At 41.8% G+C, this 15458-nt stretch overlaps 1 protein-coding gene across 1 annotated transcript in view; it reads left to right on the top strand.

The window, feature by feature from the left end:
• The first annotated feature begins 10701 nt into the window (after positions 1-10701).
• Positions 10702-15458, top strand: part of fgf14 (fibroblast growth factor 14) — a 99032-nt gene continuing 94275 nt past the window's right edge. Inside the window, exon 1 of the mRNA XM_053440621.1 lies at positions 10702-10825. Coding sequence (XP_053296596.1) covers positions 10735-10825 — 91 coding nt within the window. The 5' untranslated portion in view covers positions 10702-10734. The remainder of the gene's footprint in view (positions 10826-15458) is intronic.

Raw genomic sequence — 15458 nt, forward strand, 5'->3', positions numbered from 1 at the left:
TTTCATTGTACTCTACTGTGGGAATAAGTGCAAGGAAAGACAAGTCTCTGTGGAACAGGGGAAGTACCGTAAGAACTCATACACACACCAATATAATGTATGTGTGTGTGTGTGTGTGTGTGTATGTTTGTACTCCTTTCCTCCTGAAGCTATTGTTTTAATCTTAAATCTGGTATGATATGATATGAAACGATTAGATAAGATAATCCATTATTTGTCCCACAATGGGGACATTTGCAGTATTACAGCAGCAACGGACAAAATAATCATCAGTAAGTAATAAGTAAAATGCAATACTTGTAAGGACGTGTAAGGAATATAGCCAATATAGAAAGATATGATTTGAATTAAACTAATATATACAGTGTGAATGTATGAATATATAATGATCTGTTGGTATGTACTGTATATGCTGCATGACAATCATAATAGACAAGAAAACAGTTGCTACTGCAGCATTGAAAACACTGGAAAGTGCAGTCAGGGGAAATATTCTGTAGTTAATTATAACTCTTTAGGTGCAACACTCTATGACTATTCATATTTGATTGTGATAATCCAGACGCATAGGGGTATACTTAGATTTAATATGCATTAAAAACCAATAATTTAAGGAAGCAGTTTTCTTTACATTTATTGCTCAGATAATGACACTGTGATCAGAAACACTCTGCACACCTCCACCCACAGTTTCAAATGTGTGACTTTGTCCATTTACCGACCATTATAGCAAAATTCATGGCATAAGAAATATAAATCTGTAAGAATCAAAACAGATGAAAGTTGGGTGAGAAAGGATGGACACCTCTCACCCTCAATGGTCACCATCTGGGCAGAGGGTGAGGGCCCGCCAATATTTTTCCAACTTATGAAAATGGCAGCAGAGGAAAGAAGAATATGCGGCTGACAGATGGAGGCATAATTTCACATCATGTGAAACGGGGGGGCACACACGATAAAGCAAAGTGTTCATTTTTAGGTCAAGAGAACATAGCAGATGGTGATTATTTTGGCGGTCAGAAGCTGGGATCGTCATTTCAGGTGCATGAGTGCACAACAGGCATATTTGATTTGAGATAACACCAGCCAGTCAGAGTCCATGCACCACGGCAGTGCACAGCGTAGTGTATGAGAGTGTTTTAATTGAAGTGTCTGATTTAAGACGCAGCAACCGTCGCCACCGATTGAGAAAAATACCAGGATTTCCCTTGGAGCTTATATTTCTCTAGTCGATGCTTCAGGCCCGAAATACAATGTGATCAGCAGAAGGAGTGTGAGCATTTCCCCAAGGTCAGGTTCCGGATCTAGTTTTTTTTCTGTGTGATGGAAAGGGACTATGGTAACTGGTCCCTCGAGAAGATCCTGTTTAGCGGTGGCTGCATCACCGGCTCCCAGACTGCTTGTTAGGATTTACTGAACATTCACCTTTGATTGAGGGGTTGGATTTCGCAGCCATTGTACAAATTACAGCCAGATTTTCTGTGAATATTGATGCATAAGTTGCCCTAAACAGTCATGCATTGTGAGAGGACCAGTCCAAGAGAAGGTCTCTCAGTGATCATCTATCAGATTGTTGCTCACGAGTCATTACAAACACCGCTTTGACCTTTTTAAAAATAGAAACAGAGATTAGAGATGTCTCTGGACACACCAATGACTTCTTTTGGAGTTGACCCTGTTCTGCCACTATCTAGTAAAACCGCCCAAGGTCTCTTATTAAAAAACTGCAGAAAACCCACATGTCAGATTTTTTATACAGCGGCGGTATAAATCCCAGTTGTATTTACCCACAAAATCCCAAACAAAACTAATTCCAAATTGGTAAACAATGACAAAACCCTAACTCTAACAAAACGGAAAAACCCGTCTTCTCTATGAACAGGAGTTTTAAAGCAGCTAATGGATAGCAGAATAGGTAACGACTCTGAGGCACTATACACGCTATATTAATGCCGCTGGGCTACAGAGGAAAGGATGGCTTGCCTCGGAAATAGGCTTTATCCCTGTAAAAGTGGCTCTTTTGACGACAGCTTCGCGCATAAATGCTGCACTTCCTCCTGAATGCAGGAAGTTTTACCCCATTTTATCCCTCAAACCCACACAGGCCTATAATCCCAGATAGATCTTTGCTATGAAAGGTTGTAAATAATGAACGATGCCGTTAAAAAAGAACCACAGTGCCGTCACATAACAGCGGGATGAGTTATGAGGATAACAAGGTAACTGAAGTGAGACCAAGTACAGTAACATGCTGAAGTCATCGACTGCAGTTAGCCAACACAAAGGCAGATTTATGCTTTTCAGATGGAGCCTCGAGTTCCGATCACAGTTACAAATGTTCTTTAGTTGCCATAAGCAACTTCAGCTTTTCTGAGCATTTCAGCTTTGTGGTTTCTGACAAAGTCCCTTTTCCTTTTATCTCGGTTTAAAACCTGCAAAAATCCAACAATTCCTCTCAATTACGATGAATCATATTTATTAATTTTATTATTTGGGTCTCTGTCACATTTTCCCTCCTCAAAAAAAACGTTCTCCTGAAGACATGTGCTTAACCCTGTTAGAGAGAGAATATATATATGTATGTGGGTCCATACTGATAAATTGACATTGTGTAGTGTCTTGTCTTTGTGTTAACATTCACTCGGTCACACACACATACAAAAAAACACATACTCTTGCAGTGCATCTATATGTATTACCTTTGTATCACCTATCATTCATTTCATTGTTAATTATGTTATGACATTCTTGCCCAAGGATTCATCGACATGCAGGCTGGAGGAGCCAGGGATCGAACCACGGTGGTACGTTGAAGACCCGCTCACCGTCACACAGTGTGTCCATGGATACAGAAGGGTTCCCTACACAGATATCTTACAAATATTGTATTTGGCACCAATTAAAGATGAATGTATGATAATCCTTGGCCTGGTTCAACTCTCAAACTTACATGTTCTTTTGAACAGAATACAATTATGTAATTTATTGAAGTTAATATACATATTTAGTACATAGGCACATATGCATATATAGAGACCAACTTCTTCAACCATACATAATTAATGGCTACAAAACTCAATAAAAAAGGCATAACAAATATTAATCCAGTATAAAAGAAACAACAATTAACACATATTAACATAGAATAATTTATAATAATAAATGAAACAGAAATAAAATAAATGAACCTAAACAAAACTGAGTATGAACATTGTTCAAGCTCCAGTTGAATATTTTTTCAGTCTGGTGTGAAAACTAACAAATGTTGTGAGTTAATGCAGTTGAAGGAACTGCATGGAAAAGTCAACCCAATGTGTGAGTTGCATTCAGGAGCTCCTGAAAGGCTCTGATATCTGATCGAAGGCAGTGGGCAGCTGAACGGTGCTTCATTCAAGAGCCACTGTATGATGTCATGGAGAGTATAATGTTTATTGAGCCAGTCCCCATTGTAACTTTGTGTTGAAAAACTAAAGCTTTATTACCCAATTTGCAACTTCTTTCACGAGAGGAGTAGACATTATGAGTAATAAAGAAGTTGCAAGACTAGAGTTCCAATCTTCAACTCTTGGTAGATTAAAAACACTCAAAACTTAAACAAATAAGACCATCATTGTCCAGACTTTCTGACTACATAACATGTTTTCACAACAATGTAAAAATAGTGCAGAATTAGTCATATATGTTCTGCAGAGTCTGGGAATATTAATATGTCAAAGTGAAACTGTGAAAACCTGGCTCCTCCGGTGTGAAGTAAAGAAGCGGAGGGACCATCTACCTCGTGCCTCACACACAAAATATCCTGACGGTATCACATCTAGCGTCCACCTGCTTGTTGCATTATGCTCTTGTACCAATTGTGCACAGTCATCTGTTATCCTCCTTGTTACAGTGACTTGTACAATCTGTACATGTCTGTAAAGGGGGAGCAGGATAAAGTGCACGCAGCAGAACACACTGATTCACTACATGACAGATCAGTGGTTAAAGAGAGGGTGAAATAGCTGGAGTATTGATTATCTTGTTGGCGCAGCAGGAACTAATCAATCGCATGACCGCACATGGCTGCATACGTTTGGGTAGACACTGGCTTCATGAGTAGAGCAATGCATCTCATCGAGAGAAAAATAAAAGGAGGGGAAATGAATCTGTTAAACAAAACTGTAGAGCAGTGTGAGAGAGCTCAGGTTGGAAAAAAAGTGTCCCTGTGATAAGGAAACAAATATACGGATAATTCTCACCGGACAGGAAACTCCACGAGAGATGATTATAAAAGGACATGAATCGAGTGGGTTTTATTTTGGGCCCGGTGCATCATTAAGACATGTGCGTGTGGAGTTAGCTGAAAGATGCTTGGCATGAAAGTGACCACTGCAGCATTCATTACTAATATCAACTCACTTATTCATGGCTGTATTGGACTGTGGGCTCTTCCTCATGCTTTGGCTGACTGATCGGTGGAAGCACTGAGTACAGTGCCTCGCCCAAAGGGCAACTGAGAACATCCACATTTCAGCCACATGCCTTTTATGACAGATGTCTCCACTTATAGACAATTCAGGACTGCATCGAAACCTTGAACGATCTCATCTCTGTTTTGTGGTTTTGAATAGACGGGGGAAAAAACATCCCTTGCCACGGGAAAGAGAGTCCCTGTGCTAATACGAAGACCATTACATTCATTAAACAGCTGAAATCAATGCAAAGTTGATTACATCTCCAACTGCTCTCCTATATTTCTGAAACTCGACAGGGTTTATTGAACATCTGTGAAATGGACCCTGGGGGTTTGTGGGAGGAGTGGATGAGGTCTGACATTAGAGTGAGGGAGCAAAAAGGAGTCTTATTATGGGCGATCACGTTAATGACGACGAGAGACCATCTCTACTGGAGTTTACATTGTAAATATGGAATATAGAGAGAGACAGAGTCATAAATAGGGTGTAATCATTGTAAGTGATGAGAGGCATCCTCTCGCCTCCTCATTGAAACTAGTATTGACCTCCTCTATTTACAAAGAGCAGATGTCTTTATTTATCTATTCTATTATTCATTCTACTCCTCTAGTGTTGTGTTGTGTTATGTTGTGTTGTGTTGTGTTGTTTTGTGTTATGTTATTCTATGCTATGTTAAGTTATCCTATGTTATGTTATGTTGTGTTGTGTTGTGTTGTGTTGTGTTGTGTTTAGTTCTGTTCTGTTCTGTTCTGTTATTTTATGTTATGTTATGTTATGTTATGTTGTGTTTTGTTGTGTTATGCTATGCTATGCTATGCTATGCTAGGATGTTGGTTGTTGTGTTATGTTGTGTCGTAATTTGTTGTGTTATGTTCTGTTATGTTCTGTTATTATAGTATACTTATCTGTGCATACTGAACAGCAATAACACAGGCCTGTGACCTTCGTTAGCCATAATACTGTGCTGTGTATCCTTGTGGACAGAACTAGAGTGTATTACTAGTGCTCTGTGACTGTGGGCTGGTTTGCTTGTACAGTGGAGGGTGTCTAAATCTGCACTGGGCCTGTGTCATTGACCTTATCTCTCTGCAGTAATGAATATTGCTGGTCACAGTGGATTTTAAAGAGGAGTTGGTCATTATGTGTGTGGGATTCCTCAGTTTGCTCTATTGCTTTTTGCCCTGTTACTCACAATGTGGGTGCGCTGGAGAGGTTGAAAAGCCGCTATCAAAACATCACACATGGCACCAGGTTTGAGCATCAGTGAGCAGGAACTGACTAACCTGGATGCTTGAGTTTCTTTTACATGTCTCTGTTCCCGCATGTCCATATGTGGTATGACATGCACCCACTAGGATATCATCATAACAGCTGCATCAGTCTGATCCAGTGAGTTGTGTTGCGGATTTAGTAGTTATGGTCTAAAAGTTATACGAGCAATACAGAGAATGTGTGTGTGTGTGTGTGTGTGTGTGTGTGTGTGTGTGAGTGTGTGTTTGGTCTTGATTGACTTGTTTCACAGCAGCTGTTCATTTTCTACCGAGCACTTGCTCTGAGCAGTGCCAAACCCAGCTCAGTCTCCATCTCTGATTGGTGGACATGTTGGCTGCGGGTGATGGACGGACATACACGTGGTCCCACTGTAGAGTTCCCTGAGAGCATCGGCCCTGACTTGGGCAAAAGCTCAAGTTTCTAAATTTAATCAGAACGGGCTAATTAAGGAAGTACATTTTCTTGCATGAATGATGGAATTTTGAAAATGCATCATTATATTAATTAACTTACATGACAGTAAGTACACGGCCTCGTTTGACGTCCACGCATACTTTCCCCTTTATTAAAAGCACAAATCAAAAGCAACGATTTAAAGAACTTGCATCCAGTCCAGGTCCATTCAACTTTATTAAAGGTTACATGATATAATGAGCATGAAACTGCAGCAGTTTTCAGGCTGAATTATTTATGATATACCTTAAAAAATTGGTTTAATTTGCAGGAAACACTCACAACAATAAATTGAAAAGACTGGAAAACGTTCAAGAGAGAAAATTAGGATACTGATGTCTGTGGATATATTTATTGCTTAAAATCTAGTAGTTGATATTAATAAGATGTTTGAATTATTACAAAATGCTTTCTGCCAATGTGCTGAAGTCCAACAATGTTGTGATGGATTTCAGTTATATTGACTATTTACTTCTCTAGTTTAAAGCGTCACTTTAAAATTACAAGAAAATTATGTTTGGATTGTTTATTATTAAGTTCAAAAGCTACTTTTCTTATATTTTTCACTTATCTGAATCACTCCATACATACTACATCTCCAGAGCAGTCACACATGCAGTTCTTCACACTTTACTTCCCAATGCGTGTGCTTGTTTAAATGTGTAGAGTAAAACCACAGAGACCAGGAGTAAAACTGGCTCCAGCCCATTTGTCTCTATGTATCTTAACCCAAGATATTTTTTCCCATCGGGAGAAAACTGGCTGTTTAAAACTCACAGGGGAGCCACTTCCTGCCGACCGCAGCCTGGGCAATCAAAAAGAAGTATTCTAATAATCCCTGACAAAATTGTCAGAGGATATTCTCCAGGGTGCGATGATACTTTACATTACAGTAGATGGATCGATAGGGAGGATGACTTGAGAGGCCTCTGCAGAGGGAGAGAAGTAGAGCAACCGCAGTGGACTCCTCCGACGTACTGCTTCCACAATGAGTCGATTTGACCCCAAAAAACATGCAAACTGCTCAAATAAAGGCTTTCACCCTTTATCTGGGGAGTCATACTGGATACATGTGTGAGGGCGGCCGTCTGTGGCTCTGTGTTTGTGTGTGTGCAACAAATGTGTTAGCAGGTACACAATGCGCGCAAGCTACCAGTAATTGAAAGTTTGATGTCTATTATTGACTATCAATTAGAAATTCCTCGCAGTTAGCTTTTAAACAGTGACACAGCAAAAAGTATAACACCGCGTAAAAGAAAGTCAATCAGGAATCATTTTCTTTCAAAGTGGCCCACGTCCCAGAGGAACCAGTTATCAAAGACAACTGACAAGACCTGGGCGCCACAAAACTAGGTCATTAAAGTGGATTAATGCTGTAATTCAGCGATGAACACACAACACAGACCCACTAATGAACTCCTGCAGTCTCTCATCAAGCCTCCCGCGCTGTGGTTAATATTGTTTACGTAAATAACTCAGCTGTTTTTTTCTCTGTTCTGCTCACAGGAAGTTACATTGGGTAAAAGAAGCTTGTTAATTATGAATCGTTATCGTTAGTTGTCCATAAAAAAAGGAGATGATGATGAGAAAGGGATTATTGGAAAATACAAGGTGATATTTGCTATTAACTGACTGATAAATGTTTTTCGTGACAGACTTGACATTACAGTACATCACCTTTTCTTCGTTAGCATAACAGCGATAGCACAGCAACATAGCTATGTTGTCATTTTCATTTAAAATGACAACTGACTAACACAAACCGAGGAATCATTTGATTACATTACGGTCTTGAATTTTCTGACTGAGCTTCACTGCTGTGACGCTGATGATGGTAGACGCTGCGTCCTACCGTATACTCAGGAGTTACGATTAAAGATATTCACCCAATGAACAATCATCCACGTAAACTGTAAACATTACTCATTAAGAAAAGTAGTTGTTGATTTCTTAGATAGGCAGTTTGATTGCTCTACCCGCAATGCTCATTAGTTAGGACAGTTCAGGTTTACCATGTGTCATACATTTAGAAAAGGAGGAACGAAGATAAAATGTGCAGTTTGTAAGTAGGTCATTTGTTTCTCCTAGGGCTATCATCTTGGTCATTAGTTTTTCCTTGTATTTTGGGTTTACTGGCAAACACTGTGTAGCACCTGTGAGTGGGGTCAAACTACACTGAGCAGCTAATGGGTCCTCTTCCACATACTGGCAGACACACTGAATTCTGCCACTTGTGCTGTGAGGGAGTCACGCTGACAGATCTGAAGTATGAAAAAAACACTCAACAGAGAAACGGTAAAAACAAAAAACACTGGAGCCGCGAAGCAAATTTAAAAATGATGTTGGATGGAAAAAAGAAAGAAAATGGAAGTTTGTTGTTGACACACACACACACACACACACACACAGTTTCCATAACCCCTGCCGGGTGTGGGCACAGACATAATCAGGGGGAAACAATATTGTCTTCTCTCGTACTGTGTGATGGAAAATGTTTTAATCCTTGGAGAAAAGCAGTCACACAGTGGAAAATCGTCCCGAGCAACAATAACCACCTCCTGATCCTGAGGGATGCAGGAGCTAAACACACCAGTAAACATTATCCATCAACAATACATTTAAACATTTCTAAATGATGTACTTTCGTAAAATAATGTCCTTGCTTTTCACGTGTGCTCTTTATTTACTCCAATGCATTTTCGATCGATCAAATTTGATTCGTACAGCCCAAATTCAAAAATGGCAACTTGCCTCATGGGCTATTCAAGGTGTGACCTTCTCTAGCTTTGCTCAAAATAAAGAAAAACTACCAAAAACAAAATTCTTATTAAAGAAAAGGTGAAAAGAGGGAGTCACATGTGAGGGACAGGACACATCAACAAAACAAGAACATTTACAACATTCGTGGGAAAAGACAGCGTCTGCCACACATGGGGATGTGTATAATGTGTGTGGTGTTTAAAGTGTTTATATAGAAGAAACAGTCTTAGTGAGATGAAGGGAGCAGCCATGTTTGCCATTGATTCCTCCATGTTTTCTGTTCTTGGTCTTCCATCATCACTGTTTTCTTGTGTGTTATTTGTCCCTGCTTGTTTTACATGAACTTTTTTATTTTATTTCACTGCTGCCCATCTTGACCAGAACTCCACTCTTACTGTATATTAATGGGACATTTGTGGTTATATGCTGTCTACACAGATATAATTTCTATTCCATTTATAATTTGATAAAAGTTTGTATTGCACATTAACTTATTATTAATTAACTGATGTCTGTTTTTTTTAAATATATTATCTTATCTTAAATACATGCTAAATTACGGATTTTTTTCACCCTGGGAAATCTGAAATGTAGTCATTTCTGTATACTGACCGGACAAAAGCGCGGATGCTTTATGAATCTATCTAGAGTTCTTATTAATCAATCATTTTGTTCTGCTTTAAATTCAAGTCATTCAACTTGCTGTGAATGTTTCAACATCGGCCCACAATCACAACTTATTTGAGAGCCAACAAATAACCCGCTGAGAAGAACCTGACATGCAGAACACCTCATTTCCAAGAAATTTGCAGTGACGCGGCTCCGGGACAGTCATCTCATTCAGATCGTAATTTTTTCCCCCTCCAGGAGCATCAGTGATATGACGGCGCAGAAACCACGTGTTTACGTAATGGAAAGCCAATCTTCCAATTGAACCCCTCCTCCGCGTCTCTCTCCATCAGAGGTCCGGGCTCCACAGAGGAAATTCATGCAAATGTTTTTTCGTGCAGGCGCGCTGCACTTTTGGAGACGCCAGTGGCGCGGTGGTGCTGATGAGGCTTGAGGAGAGAATACCCTGCTAAAAAAAAAGAGACGGGGGGTGGGGGGGAGAAGACACAAACACACTCTCACACACTCACTCACTCACTCACACGCGCGCGCACACACACACACACGCACGCACACACCGAGGAGCCTGGCTTTATGAACACCAGCGCTGCAGTGTGGGACCAAACAGGAACTGATGGTGTTGTCTGACCTCGCTGCTGCTGCTGTTTCGGAGGAGCGCATTGGACTTGATCCGGCAATGTGGTGTTGTGCTGGGTCTCTCATTGCAGCAGTCTGTGCCTAGGATGCTTCCCTCGCCTGGCTTCTGATGCTGTGCAGATCCACCCTCCTCTCCTTAGAGTGATGAACTCACAGGCAATGATTCTCTCCTCGGAAACCCGCCGTGCTCCACTGCTCTCACGTTAGTTGTGTTTTTGTTTTTCCTGGCGGCACCGTCTCCCCTCCCGGTGCGACACATGCAATTGGCAGAGTCTGTTCTCCACCGTCGACTAGTTGAGGAGGCATCATCCATACGCGTTTTAATACGAACTCTGACAGACAGTGAATATTTTCCTTTTTTTTTTGCCACGTGAATGAAAACGCATAGGACTTGGATACCCCGGATTTGTCCAGGATACAATTGGCATCCTTGTCCCGGGGAACTGATCCAATTGTGTTATTATGCAACCGCAAGGATCTCATCTATCTCCGGGTGTTTAAGCCACTGGATTGCTCTTCGCCCAAATCAATGTGGTTTCTTTGGAACATTTTCAGCAAAGGAACGCATATGCTGCAGTGTCTTTGTGGCAAGAGTCTTAAGAAAACCAAGAATCCAAGTGGTAAGCGCATCACCATTACGCCCGTGCACTCCCCTCCGTTCCTCTGCGAACCGGCGCTGATGTGCGTGAGAGAGACCGGCGGGTGCGTGTGTGCATGTGCTTGTGTGTGTGTGTGTGTGTGTTGTAATGGTGATAGATCTGCAATCATATTCCTGCAGCGAGTGGATCATGCAGGGGCGCCGGGAGGAGGGGGAACAACTTATTCTGTGCAGCTGTACTCTCGGCGAGCCCATGGTTTTTGGGGACGCGCAGCGCACACACACATACATACACACACACACACACACACACACACACACACACACACACACACACACACACACACACACACACACACACACACACACAATGAAAGCCCCCCTGCTGCATCACAACGGCACCATGATCGCCTAACTTTTTAAATAGCACACGCACACGCACACACACACTTGCACGAAATGTAATTGCACTGGATCGGATCCACACACACTGCTCTATTCTGATTCCCCCTTATAACCAGATTATTCCATCCTCGGGTTTGCTGCAGCAGCATTCCCCCCTCTATGCAACACCACTTCAATGGGCTCTGTTTTCAGAGAGCCAGCCGGAGGAGACAGACCCCGAGACAGACCCCGACGTCTGTCTCCTCCTCTGTGCTTCTGTGCATCATGAAAAATGGGCAAAAACGTGATTTTATGTCATCACTTGACTTGTTTTTGTGTTGTGTTGGAGGCAGCCAGGGCAGCTGAGGTGCGAATAGGACATGAGGAGAGAGCACTGCACTAATGCGAATCCCTGCATCTCAGCGGCAGACAGATATTTAAGCAGCACACCAGCCTTCAGGATCACATTTAGAACTGTTGGTTAAATGGGTGGTTAATTGAATGACCCAGTGTAGAGTATCAGGTGTGTTTATTTCAACAGGCTGTTAGGAAAAGCTCCATACAGGTGGAGGAGGAGGAGGAGAGCAGTGCGGGTGACTACAGTTCAGCTTGTGGGTTTGAAGATGATGTGCTCAGCAGCAGTATTCAGTCCCTCCACACTGCAACTGCAGTGTAGTAGATCATCATCTCAGTGGACTGTTTTGCCATGCTGATACTGCAGGAGCTACGACAAAAACACTGTCCCATCATCTACAACACACAGTCTGTTTTATAGAGGCTTCCACTGTGTTTCTCCAGTATGGCGGTGCACACTTTAGATGACAGTCAAGGCATAGTTAGGCCCCACTCTCACGTAGCAACCATTATAATTGTGTTTTAATACTTGGGGTAAGGGTAAATAGCTGCTTTCCTCATGAGGAACTTAAACTTTAACAAGAATTTAGGAATATTTCTAGATTTTGTCTGGTGTCAATATCAGGGACAAAATGACTCAGAAGGCTGCACAATAACAAGAATAAAAGGTGGGTCCAAAGTTGAATTTAACTGTAGGTAAATGATTTACAAACAAACCTATCTCGCAGCAGGCAATATCCTCTTACTTGTCTATATAATGTGTATAATGAAAAAATTTGATGTATGAATCCCAGCTTGGCTAGTTCAAAGGTTGTTTGTGTCTCTAAGTGGGCCCTCCAATATGTTCCTGCGCTGATGACCTCCCCGGTGTAGGCCCAGAGGAAAAGCACTATGGAGAATGGATGTATATGAGCGACATATGGAGATGTCATCCATGTTAGCTTAAAAGAGTTGCAACTTTAAAAAAGATCCTGTGTAGACAAGAAAATATTTTGGGTTCCCGATGTTTATAGGACTTTTGGAAATATCTTCAAACCATTTGTGTCACACAACCTGTGAGCTCCTTCAATGTTAGGGATGTGTTTATCTTTGAAAGAATAAGGCAGTGATGTGTAAGGCTTTCATATGCAAAACTGCAGAGTGTATTCAAAGCATAGTTTGGACCTTATCCTGAGTAACAGACTGATGGCAGCTCATCGACACACATTACCTCCCGAACTCCTGCCGTGTGCCGTGTGCCTTTCAAGACAAGAGTACTCCACGTTTAACCTTTTGGACGCTCATTATTGAATTATCATTAACTGATGGCGTGGGCACAACGGTCAGGGTTTGTGCTGAGGCAGCAGACAGAGCCGGTAGTTTACTGCGAAATGAAGTGGGCCAAGATGCAGACTGTCAGTGGGGTGCTGTACTGTTTCTTATCACTCAGAGCTGCCAACGTTCTGAAGCCACAGTGTCAAACCAATCACACGACAGGTTTGTTACAGCTACAGAGGGGCCTTCAACAACCTCAGAGGAGTTTTTCTCCCTCGAGCCTCTCAGATGTAGTAGGATGGAGGATCCTCTGTCGGTAGGTGTTTCCAGCACAGTGCACACCAGGTTTGGGCTGCGAAGGCCTAGATATACATGTAGTGCTACTTGCTCTTTGGCTGCATTCTCAGCAAAGCAACACAACTGAACTGAGAACCCAGAGAGTCAAAGACAATCAGGCTGTACCAATAGAACTGTCAGCCTTTGTCCACATACGGATATCTGTGTTGAAATTCAGTGATAGTTATCTGTATCCTTTTCTACACTCAATAACTTTCTTTCCCTACATCACTATTGTATCTAAAGACATTGAAGGTTTTTGCAAATTTCTGTAACGGGCCTAAATTTGGGTGGAACATTGGGGGGATTGAAGTTATTGTCAATTATTATCTAAACAATGAAAAATCGCATGATATACCATAGAAATAATCACTTACTATGTTTTTTTTGCCAGATAATACCAACTTGCCAAATTAGCTGCAATAAAATTGCAGTGTTAGTGTTGCAGATTAAATTGAATCCAGAAAACCGACTACTTTATCGTGTTTTATAATGTGAATATTTCTCATTCAGTGTCACGCTATGATTATTGTGCAGGTTGTCAACCCCTCTATCCCAGTGAAAGTTACACCATAGATCTCCAGTGTGTATGTGTGAAGGTGTACGCGTGTGGAGAGTTTGTCTATACTTTATTGTGATCATGCGTAGCCCCACATGTTTGTGAGCTTCCAGCATTTTCTCCTCGCATTGCTAGGTACGTCATGAGAGCATAGCATTATATATTTACCCTTTTTGTTTCAAACTAATTGGTATACTGCATTAGTCTGTACAAATATGGTAGATTTCCTGAAATGGTTGGTTTTATATATGCAACACATGCAGTGCTTTTTGTGCTGACATTAGATGGATTAAAGCATTTCCTCCCTTTGGAGTCCTCCTCACTCTAGAAGCTGTCACTTTACTTCGTGAGGCTGAGGATTAGATAAAACCACAGAGAGATGCTGCATTCTGATGTCAGGGAAACGCTGGGTCAAAGTTGTAGCACGCTGCAGAATGACTCACTTTCTTGCTGGATCCATGGAAATGTGCCATCATTTAAAGGCGACATTTCCCCTTTAAGCCCTTGTGCAAAATTGCCTTCAGATAATGTCTCGCTAAGCCTTTATAGTCACTGACCTGTTCATTTTCTTCCGGCTGCATCACTGTTTTCCAGCAAGTTGTTTCATCTGTGGTAGCCTTGTCCTTCGGGTCAGGGTCTGGTACAACTGGCACTGCTGACCTACCCTGTCCACTCTCATGTCTCAGAATGGGAACATGTCTTTGAGTGAGTGTACTTCATTAAGTCAATTATGTACTGAAGTGAAAAAGTGGAATGGATGGAGACACAGTAAGTTTCCACCCTGCAGCCTGTGCAGCAGTCATGACGATGACCACAGAGTTGTCAAGGTAAGACGTTGAGAATGTCATTGAGTGGTGCAAGTACAATGAATAGCAGTGCTCTAATGAGGGCATTTGGTGGTAAATGTTTGAGGAGAAAGTTACGTCATGAACTGACTTATGCTCTAGAGGCAGACATTGGAATGGGGCTCACTGTCACATCCAGGGCTTTGTACGTGTAAAGGCCGCAAATGCGAAGAATGTGGAAGGCAAACAGCCAGGTTGCTGGGAGGGCAGTATTTCAGTGGATGTGTGAAGTCTGTAGGTGGCTTCTTGAGAGTAGCACCGCAGTGGCTCATTGACAGCAATGTGACAGCACAGGTCACAGAAAACCAAGGCATCCACGTGATGGTTCATGGCGGATCAAGTGAAACTCAACTGTATGGTGTGTGACAGAAACAGGAGGCCGGAGTGAAGCCTCAGCGCTCTAATGCTGTCGCTTGTCCTTGGTCCATGTGTACACTGAAGCATTATCCCCCAAGCTCTTGCTTGACCTGATGGCCATGGAGGTTTTTGTCCACGCTCCTCAGAATATTGTTTTTTAACCTTGGTTTTACACTGTATCACCGTAGGTAGATCACAATAAAGTTGACATCAACGATCTGTCAAATACCAGAAAAGAGAGCAGTGGTCCAAGTAACACTGGGCAATGTAGACATCTGTGAATGACAGTCATGTGTTGCAGTGATGCTAAATTTAGCTGTGAACTTGACCTAGCAGTGCTAACCAGACATAGAGAAGCCAAGATATAGCTGCAATTGTTGTTGTTGTTTCTGGCGCATGCTCATCACACAAAGCAACAGTGGGTATGCACAAATCAAGCAGGGACATTATCATTTCCCAAGCGCTCCGATTTGCATGTACACACGGATACACAGAAGCTGTCCCCATAGTAGTGACAGTTTTTGGAAATCTGTACTTTGAAAGGCATTCGTAAAAATCACTGTTTT

This window comes from Pleuronectes platessa, chromosome 14 (assembly GCF_947347685.1).
Source record: "Pleuronectes platessa chromosome 14, fPlePla1.1, whole genome shotgun sequence".
NCBI classification, from domain to species: domain Eukaryota; kingdom Metazoa; phylum Chordata; class Actinopteri; order Pleuronectiformes; family Pleuronectidae; genus Pleuronectes; species Pleuronectes platessa.